The 10,618-nt window shown below is 42.5% G+C and overlaps 1 protein-coding gene across 1 annotated transcript in view; it reads left to right on the top strand.

The window, feature by feature from the left end:
* Positions 1–3,059: 3,059 nt before the first annotated feature.
* TMCO1 (transmembrane and coiled-coil domains 1) overlaps positions 3,060–10,618 on the top strand; it is a 29,446-nt gene continuing 21,887 nt past the window's right edge. The window contains exons 1-2 of the mRNA XM_089516122.1: positions 3,060–3,325; positions 6,556–6,633. Coding sequence (XP_089372248.1) covers positions 3,256–3,325; positions 6,556–6,633 — 148 coding nt within the window. The 5' untranslated portion in view covers positions 3,060–3,255. The remainder of the gene's footprint in view (positions 3,326–6,555; positions 6,634–10,618) is intronic.

Genomic DNA, 10,618 nt, shown 5'->3' with positions numbered 1-10,618 from the left:
TCTCAATCTTTTTATCATTGGGGGGAGGGTTGGGGTTTTGGGGTTTTTCCATTGTAAATTTTAATTGTTTGATGTTTTATTTATACTGTTGGAATCTGCTTTGATTCCTTTGTGAAAAAGCGGAATAATAATAATAATAATAATAATAATCTTTTCCTTTACTTTGCAGCCATTGCTCTGGATCCTGTTCTCTGGAGCAGCAGAAAACAAGCTTGCTCCCTCCTCAATGTCACATGCCTTCAAATACTTAAACAGGGCTATCATGTCACTTCTTAACCCCTGCTTCTTCAGGGTGAACATCCCCAGCTCCCTCTTTCTTCATAAGGCATGGTTTCCAGACCCTTCACCACCTTGCTGTCCTTCCCTTAAACAAATTTATCACACGGGGGCAAGAGGGAAATGTGGAGTTTAAACAGTGATTAACCAGAGAAAATCATGCAATTGAGATTAAAACATGATTAAAATGAGATTAATACAAGAGCCATTATCCTGGGAATAACCAGGCAAGAAATGGCAAAAAGCCATTCACAGGAAAATCCTGTGAAGGATTTGCTGCTGTGTCTTGCCTGGTCATTCACAAGACAATGACATTTTAATCACATTTCATCTCAACGTCGTGTGAAAACCATTAGCACAATTGCGGGATTATCACAGGTTAATCACCGTTTATGCTTCCAATTGTCCCCCGTGTGATAAGCTCTCATGGGGTTTTCTTGGCAAGTGTTGTTCCGAGAGGGGTTTTCAGGGATGTGATCTTTTAGTTATGTGACCTCAAGTCTATTGGATATATTCTATATTCTATATGTATATCATATATAGGATCCGTCTCCTCAAACTGAGAATATTCATATTTCTTTCCAAATAAGCATCTCTACAGTCCACAAAGTCAGCTGAAAGAGTCAGTTAGGTAATTTATAAAATCCCCATACAAACCTATACTATATGGGAACGATTTTGGCGCCAAGTGGTGTTAAGGGCTTGGCATGTTGCTCTCTGCATGTACAGCAAAAGCCTTTGCCCATACTGGGAAGCAGGAATGTGATCCTACAACTTCCTGCCTTTTTCCTTCCTCACGTCCTCATCATTGTAACGTCGTGTGATGATAGTAGATGGCCATCAAACAAAGCTCACAGCTACTACTTCCATAATTTTTCCCCCTGTTGACGCAGTTCACATCCTTATTTCTGGTATTTGTGTGTGGTGATCCCTTGTATCTGCTGCCTGCCAGATGACAGCACCAAACAGGTCAACATGTGTCCAGATATCCCTTCACAACCATCCTCTTATTCATGCAGTAGCAGCCGCTGATTGACCTTTCCTTACCATTTATAAGGTGCACAGATAGAAACAAGTGGAGTTACAAGGCCTTTTTTGAATGTTGTTTTTTCTTTTTGCTTACGCCAGTAAAAAATGAGAGCACAGGGTCGCCATGAGTCAAAAATAATTGGAAGACGCACAATACGCACACAGTATGTAGAGAGAGATCTTGTAGCACCTTTGAGACTCACTGAAAGAAAGAAGTTGGCAGTGTGAGCTTTCATAGACTTCAGTCTACTTCCTTAGAAAGTCTAGGAAAGCTCCTGCTGCCAACTTCTTTCTTTCAGTGAGTATCAAAGGTGCTACAAGATCTCTCTGCATACTGATTCCACAGACTAACATGGCTGTATCTTTGAAAGAAAAGGAAAGAGCACACTCGAATTGCAGAGTACGCGAGAGAGTGGCTTCAAACGATGCTTTAATGTAGTCCACCACTACGATCCAAAAACGCATTGCAGAAATAGCCCAGTTTGAGACTGCTTTAATTGTCTTGGCTCAGTGCTAGGGAATCCTGGGAACTGTAGTTTTTGTGAGACCTGGAGAGCTCTGGTGCCAGAATAAACTACAATTCCCAGTATTCCCTAGCACTGAGCCAGGCAACTAAAGCAGTCTCAAACTGTTATTTCTTCAGTGTGTTTTGGATCTAACTAGCCAGCTCTGATTCAAAGCAACCTTTAGGCAGGGCTGTGAGGATATTTCAGATTAAACGATCTTGCAGTCATATCTAACCTTATTCTCATCCAATTGCAACAAGTATATTGTGCATTTCGGTTGGCCAATAAAAGTATCACTGATGGATTTTGGTTTGGATTATCCAATTGTGTTATCTTTCTTTAAAAATTAAAGGGAAATGAAAACTTGGGTGTATGTGAGGAGTTTGATTTCGAAAAATGGCTCTAAGGAATAGAACAACCGCTCCTACTTTGCCTCAGGTAATGAAAGTGTGTCTGACTTTGGACACAACATTTCACCTTTAAAAATAGTTTGAATTGTCCGCTGCATTCGCACAGCAGAAATTCTCCAGTTTGGCGCTTTAACTGCCACGGCTCAACGCTATGGAATCCTGGGATTTGTGGCTTGTTGTGGCACCAGAACTTTCTGACAGAGGCCAAGTATGTTACCACACTACACTCTTATAATGCTGCTATTCCACTTTAACTGCTCTGACTGCATCCTGTTGCATTCTGGGATTTGCAGTTTAAGGAGGGGCATTTGGAATTCTCTGCCAGAGAGCTCTTAGGCCTCACTGAACTACAAGCCCCAGAATGCAACAGGAGGCAGTTCAGAGCAGTAAAAGTGGAATAGCAGCACTATAAGAGTGTAGTGTGGTAGATGTCTCACAACATTCGGATTATTTTTGCAGTGTAGAGGCAGCCGTTGCTATTACAATATACAGTGGTTTGAATACTTTTATAAGGCTTATTTTCACCCTCACCCTCCTCCCATTTTCTATCATTCAATGGTCCTTAAACTGTCTCCTTTAAGAGAGTTTGGACTTCAGCTCCCAGAAGCCTCAGCCATGTTGGCCAATACACTGGGATTCTGGGAGCTGAAGTCCAAAGCCCCTTAAAGGGCACAGTTTGGAGGGACCCCTGTTCTAGAGGAGGATCACGGCTTGTTATGTTGCTTTAAAACAGCGCTCCCTATACTGTGCCTTTTAAGAGAATTCTGGACTTCAGCTCCCAGAAGCCTCAGCCATGTTGGCCAATGCACTGGGATTATGGGAGCTGAAGTCCAAAACCCCTTAAAGGGCACAGCTTGGGGACCACTTGACCATTAAAACAAACACTGCTCGAGTGGTCCTCCTGCGCAGGCGCAGGAGAGAAACGCCTCAGCGGAACTCAGGAGCCGGGCTGAGGGGGAACGCTTATGTCCTCGCTCACTTCCGGTAGACTGCGGCCTAGCTTCCGGTGAGGCGCTTCGTTGGCCGGTCCCAAAATGAGCACCATGTTCGCCGACACGGTCCTCATCGTGTTCATCTCGGTCTGCACGGCGTTGTTAGCCGAGGGTGAGTGCGGGAGACCCGGGCAGAGGGCTGCGGCGGGGGCCGGAGGTGCCACAGACGAATGGCCGATGTGGGGCGGCCCAGAGAGGACAGGTGTGGGTGGCAGCCTCGCAGCACCGCATTAACTCTTTTGGGCTCGAGGCTATGGAATTCTGGGAGTTGGAGTTTGTTGTGGGGCATTTGAAGGGATGTCATGTTGAGGAGGGAGCAAGCTTGTTTTCTGCTGCTCCAGAGAACAGGACCCAGAGCAATGGATGCAAGCTGCAGGAAAAGAGACTCCAGCTCAACATTAGGAGGAACTTCCGGACAGTAAGGGCTGTTTGACAGTGGAACACACTCCCTCAGAGTCTCCTTCCTTGGAGGTCTTTAAACAGAGGCTGGATGGCCATCTGTCAATGGGGATGCTTTGAGTGAGAGTTCCTGCATGGCAGAATGGGGTTGGACTGGATGGCCCTTGCGGTCTCTTCCAACTGGGATTCTATGATTGTAAGTTCATGCTTCTTAGTCATGGTTAGAATGGAGGACGTTTTGACATTCCTCCTGGACAGAAGGCTGAAATGGAAGACATGTCATGGGAAAGAAGGACAGCATCTGGCCACCTTGCACTTGACCCTCAGCAGTGCAGCTCATTCTCTGATAACGGAGCAGCCGCACATAAGGAAAGTGCCACCTTCTGGCACATAAAAAGTGAAGAAACCTCAGGTTAGAGAGACTAAAGTCTAACCTCTGCACTGCAGAAATAATGCAGTTTGACACCTCTTTAACTGCCACGGCTGAAGGCTGTGGGGTTCTGGGATCTGTAGCTTTGTGAGGTGTTGAGCCGTTATTCTCTGGTGCCACAACAAACTGCAAATCTCAGAATTCCACCGCATGGAACCATAGTAGTTAAATAGTGTTAAATGGCATTACATTCCCCATTTGTGGCTTTGGATTGTATTAATATGTTTTCTCTAGGAATATCTAGGTCTTCCGGTGCAACTCAGTGGTCAACTTTAACCAAAAGTCACACTGAAGGACCTAGAGATTCCTGAAGAACACACTCTACTACACATTTGTTGCTCCCCCAGTGCAATTCTATGGTCAGCGTCTGGCTGAGGTTGACAACAGAGTTGTACTGCAGGACCTAGAGCAGTGGTGGCGAACCTATGGCACACATGCCAGAGGTGGCACTCAGAGCCCTCTCTGTGGGCACACACACCATTGTCCCAACACAGAGTTCACTAGAGTTTGTCACTCGAAATCCAGAGGGATGTGGCACTTTGCGATAAATAAGTGGGTTTTGGGTTGCAGTTTGGGTACTCGGTCTCTAAAAGGTTCTCCATCACTGACCTAGAGATTCTTAGGGATGTGTTCTCCCAGGTAAAAACATACGCCTGTTATAGACTGCCAAAATAAAGCTGCTTCGGGTCTCTTTGGAGGTATGCTGTTTAAATGATGCATGCATCCTAAGAATCCGGAAGCTGCACCAAAGCTGCACTTCGGTGCTTAGGAATGGAGTGTGGCTTTGGCGTGACCTCTGGACTCTTGGGACCCATGCATCATTTAAATAGCATACCTACCAAGAGACCTGAAGCAGCTTTATTTTGGCAGCCTGTAACAGGCCATAGTGTTTTTGTCATTTACAGTTTTTCCACATTCACAGGCGTCCTGTGTCCCTAACCCCAGTGAATGCGGAGGGATGATTTTACTGTATTTCTGCAGTGCGGTTTAATTCTGAAAGGTACAGGAGAATCCCAAAACAGACCTATGATGACTAAGCACACACTTTGGGGATGGAAAGTTGAATGTCTGCTGCAAGGGCGGAGGGAGAGTGCAGCAGGATATCTTGGGGAAAGCCTTGGCTAGAAACCTGAACAAGAGCATGCTGCAGCCTTATAGGGAGTGGCTGAGTGGAACTTCACTGTCTGGGAACAATATACTGTATATCTGAATGCCAGTTTGTGGGAAAGCGGAAAACACATGGTGGGAGGTTGTGGGTATGCTAGCAACTCAGCTTTGGCTACCGAGGGAGGTAAATCAGATAATTCATCAAGGCTGTCCATGATCTTGCCTTACTGAGAAGTAGTGTTTGTTTATTTATTTACTGTCCTGCCTTTCTTCCAGCATTGCACTCACTGTGGTGTACAAAATACTAAAACAAAAGAAAACTCTGATAATAAAAGTTAAAACACAACTAAAGAAGTTATATTACAATTTTTAAATCCCCTTAAAATTTGAAAAGTGTAAAATCATTTAAAAATGCGATATGGTTAAAAATACAGCAGATGAACCACATAAAATCTAGTCCCTGCAGTCAATTAATCACTAAATGCTTTTTGATAGCAAGGTCCTTTCCTGCTGGAGGAAGGAGAGCAGAGAGTGGGGCAGCGTAGCCTGCCTTGGAAGGTGACACCAGCCTGGGAGCAGCCACTTAAAAGCCTCTTCTCTCCTGTGTCCTCACCTGAGGAGCTTGGATGATCCTGGGACTGAGAGGCACCCCTCTCTTAACACATATTAACACTAACGGGTTCATTTAGGGAGATTACTTCTCTTTAACTAAAAAAACATTGTTTTTGAATTGAACTGGAGTTTTCCTTGGATGGAAGGATGTTGTAAAGAACCAATGTGAAGCTCTTGGTGCATCTTGAATTTTGCTTGAAAGTTGAGAGCAGTGGTGCTTAACCTTTTGGGTCATGAGCCCCTCTGAGAAATTGAATCTGATTAAAGCTAAGAAACTCTTTCCCAGAATAATACATGCAAATATATACATACAAACTTTTGTATACAATTTATCTTATTGCATTGGAAATTGATTTTCTTCATATAGTCTAGTCTTGAATGAAAACATCACGATGAACACTTTCAAAGATTTTTTTTTAAATTACTGAGTCAGGAAAAATTCACAGTAGATGAAAGGAAATTGAAGGAGCAGGGGTGGTGGTGGTCATTTTTCACCCAGATCACAGACCTGAAGCCTCTTCATGGGATCCCGGACAAGAACCCCTCTAGCAGAAGCTCCAGTCTCCTGCTTTGTAAGTAATGGTTGGAACATGGCAACACTGAGCATTGGAATCTTGGTGGAGAGGAGATGCTGCTTGTTCCTGGAGCTGAAAACATAGAACTTTGCTAAAATATTGTTTGTGGACTTCTTTTGGGATGGACTTCTCTGTCACATTATATGGCTGGATTTGATGCTCACTTTGGAGATATGCAGGATTATTCTATGCTTTGATTATATATTCCACTTGTTTCAGGTATAACATGGGTGTTGGTCTATAGAACAGACAAATACAAGAGGCTGAAAGCAGAAGTGGAAAAGCAGAGTAAAAAATGTAAGTACTATTCCAAAATACAAATGGGCAGTAGGGCTAGTCTTCTAAAGATACTCCGACTCTAGACAATAACTATAATATTTGGTATAGAGGATGAGACCATCCGTGCCTACCAGACATGATGCCTATAAAGTCGGCTCTCCTTATAGACGGGCTTGCCATCCGCGGCTTTGAGCTTACACAGAATAATGGGGCACGTACTCACTCCATGCGGCCTATGCATCATTCCATCAGGGGCTAGCCTGAAGAAGAAGAGCCCTCCCTCCGGTCCATCTGCCTTGGTCCAGGCCTCAGAGGGAGAGAAGAATGCTGGACCTGATTCCCTCCCTCCCTCACCATTCCCTTCTCCTTTTGTGTCGTGTCTTTTAGATTGTAAGCCTGTGGGCAGGGAACTGTCTGTTATCCCCTCTATTGTAAACCGCTCGGATTCCCAGTGATTGGGCGGTATATAAATAAAACCTATTATTATTATTATTATGCGCAACCGCAAGCATGCACCCCATGATTTTCTATGGGGCTTGAGCATACACTCTTTTACCCATATGCAGGGGGGTTCCAAAACAGATCCCCCATGTATGTGGAGGGCAGACTGTATAACAGGTCAAAAATCAGAAGCAGTATTCTTTTCAAATACTACTTCTTGATGAACACAAATGGGGGGGGGGGGAGGCATCTTTGTATGCTTGTCCTGCTTGTGGAGTAAATGTAGGTATTTGGCTGGCTATTTTAGGAAGAGAATGCGGGGTTTGATTTGACCCAAAATGATGATGCTTATACTTCTTCTGGACTCTTATTTCCCTTTTGTGGCAGGATAAAATAGAAATGCTTGGCTCTAACCAAGAGTTTTATTATCATAGTATAGTGAGGCTTTAAAAGGGGCATTCTCAGTGGTAAATCAGATTAATGTACAGTGGAAGAAAATATTTAATCTTCTGCTTTTGCTCCCAGGCCCAAGGTTAAAATGTGTTATTAAAAAATTAAAAGGTGTATTATGATATCTTTGGATGTTGCACTGTACAGTGCGCCCGCGTCATACGCGGGCGCGCCCTTACGCGGCTTGAGCATACGCGCTCAAGCCACGGGGCGCACGCAGGGCGGAAGGGGCAGCGCGTCCCATTCAATTGAATGGGCGCACATGCCCGTTGCGCCCCGTGTGCCACCACACTGCCGTGCACGAGCCCCATTGTTTACAATGGGGCATGAGCATAGGCGGAATTCGCCTTACGCAGAGGGATCCAGAACGGATCCCCGCGTAAGGCGAGGGCCCACTGTACTTAAGAGTAGCACCTATTATGTACAGTGTGTGTGCCTTCAAGTCATCTGTTGACTTATGATGACCCCATGAATTTCATAGGGTTTTCTTAGGCAAGGAATACTTAGAGGTGAATTTGCCAGTGAAGACTTCCAACAAGAAGTCCAGAAAAGAGGTCCTTGGTAAACTAGTAAATACATTTTAAAAGTGTCATGTACAGTAAATCTTTTAAAATGTATTTTCTATTTTACCAAGGTCCGGTTGTTCCTCCTCTCTTCTGGACTTTTTGCTGGAAGTCTTCCAAGTTTTTCTTTCCATTTACTGTATAACAAAATACTCACTTTATAAAAATCAGTGTTTGCTTTAAATTTGATTTTATTAAGAATTCCTCTTAGCATTTGCCGATAATTAGGATGACCAGGCTCCCTTCCAAATTACATATGTTCATTGATTGATCAAAGAAAGGCACTGCAGTGTAGAAAACAATTGGACAAAATGGTTCCATTAATGAATAGTGTGAAAATGATGCACTATGATTTCTGAATTGTAAAGTTTCCACTTAAGTGAAGATAACTGTTTCTACTACAGTGAACAGAAGAGTTACCTATTTCTGTAAAAAAGAATATGAAATTCACTTTCATCCAGAAGTGACTTAAAGCAATCTGATATGCTATCAAATTTTTTATAATGTGTGCATTTTTTTAAAGCATAAATACATTCATGTTTCAGGAAATATTGAAAAAACTATTCATGGAGAAGTCTTAAAACAAGTAGCTGAACATGTCCCACACATTCTTAAATTCTCTGAAGATACTGTCAAATAGACTTAGAAAATCATTTTGATAGAAATTCCTGGTCTTGTTGGGCAGCATCTGTTTTAACTTTGGAACATCATCGTTTGCAAAAGTATTTGCAAAATTCTGTTCAGATGTTCACAAGTTTCTTTTCCCAACTAAACATGCTCAAAAGATATTCTAGAAGCTTCTAGGCCACACCTTGTACTGTTTGTTTCTTACAACAGGATATAGTGGTTTTTGTGATCATGTGACTGCACTTCAACAATAAGAGGAATATTAATCAGCAACTTGTGATGCAGACCTGTATTATGAAGGCAAAAACAGAGCCAGCTAGCTTTTTTGCCTTTATCAGACAATCTTTATTGAAGGTTATGGCTAATGTCAGTTTGGCTGGCATCTTTCTGGCTTCTGTGAGCAAAAAAATCCCCCATAGGATGTTATCCAAGGACCTTGTCCTGGCTTTAGGTTCTGTAATACATGAGATGTTAAAAATTAGATTTTGTGAAGTGCCCTTGGTGAAGGACAATATAAAAATATTTTAAATATAGAGGAAAGGAAATTACATTCAGTAAACACCAACCTATCCTGACTGATAAACAAGAATTAGCTAACTTAGCATAATAATTAAACATAAACATTCTGTCTCAACTTAGGCTTCACTGAATGTCTGTATCCTTCAGTGTCACCCTTAGGTGCTGTAGTTTCACATAGTTATCCTGCACAGTTTTAGCATCCATTGCAAACCTCTGCAGGTGAGGGTAGGAGTTGTTCTCTTGCACTGGCAAGATTTTTAAAATTATAAACTATCCTGGTGTCATGATTATACGCAGTATGCCGCAGCAGAAGAAGGAGGCGGCATATCATAGCAAATGTCATTCATAAGGAAGCTGGCACAAATTTCATTTTTTAAGCAGACCTTTCCATTACAGCATACAATAAGTATTCTGGCATCAAAATCAATACCATGCTTTCCTTCTAGCTTCTTTTCCTCTAGCTAATTCACTGCACTGATTCAGTGCCATGGTGTAGATTGCAGAATATCAAGATGAACTACACTGTAAGGTACAGGCTAACAATTTCACTATGTTGAGACCAGCCTGTGGTGTTTACCAAAGTATATTCTGGGACGTCAAATCATCTTTACTAGCATTCTTCTTTGATAACTTTCTCAGGACAGCAAGCAACAAAAAAGCTTCCATCAATCTTGGTTTTAGATATATTTTGAAAACGTGTGTCTAGCAGTATATCCTAAATGTTCTGCTTCAGAAAACCTTAAAATGTTCAGCATATAATTCCATGACAAAAAAAAAAGAGAGAACCCTTTGGCAAAGGCAGCACTGGATTCACAATAGAACACATCTGATGAGTTAAATACATATATGAAGTTGACCCACATAATCTGTGGATATTTGGTCATTTTATTTGTATAGCAGGGAGAAGAGAATAGTAGTTTTTAATGATAGCTCAGCAGAAAAAGTCTGGTGCCACAGAAATCTAACAGATACTTGCTGTTGTGTGCCTTCAAGTTGTTTCCACTTTATGGAAACCCTAAGGCAAACCTATCATGGGAGTTTCTTGGCAAATTTCTTCAGAGGGTATTTGCCATAGCCATCTCTGAGGCTTAGAGCGTGACTTGCTCAAGGTTCCCAGTGGATTTACATGGTCAAGTTGAGATTTGAACCCTGGTCTCCAGAGTCTCAGTCCAACACTCCCCTATACCACACTGGCAGATAACAGATATATTGTGGCATCAATATTTATGGACCAAAGCAGCCTTTCTTACTCTTTTTACCTTGGAGGAATCCTTGCAGTAATTCTCAGGTCTCAAGGAATGCTGCATAAAAATTATTAGATATACAGCTCAAAAAAACTTCCTACATTTATTTTTAAATATCACAATCTCTTCCAGAACCCTTGGTGACCTCTTGCAGAACCC

The sequence above is a fragment of the Sceloporus occidentalis genome, unplaced genomic scaffold, assembly GCF_023333645.1.
Source record: "Sceloporus occidentalis isolate IW3139 unplaced genomic scaffold, rSceOcc1.0.p SCAF_3, whole genome shotgun sequence".
NCBI classification, from domain to species: Eukaryota; Metazoa; Chordata; class Lepidosauria; order Squamata; family Phrynosomatidae; genus Sceloporus; species Sceloporus occidentalis.
This window is presented reverse-complemented; position numbering and strand designations above follow the sequence as displayed.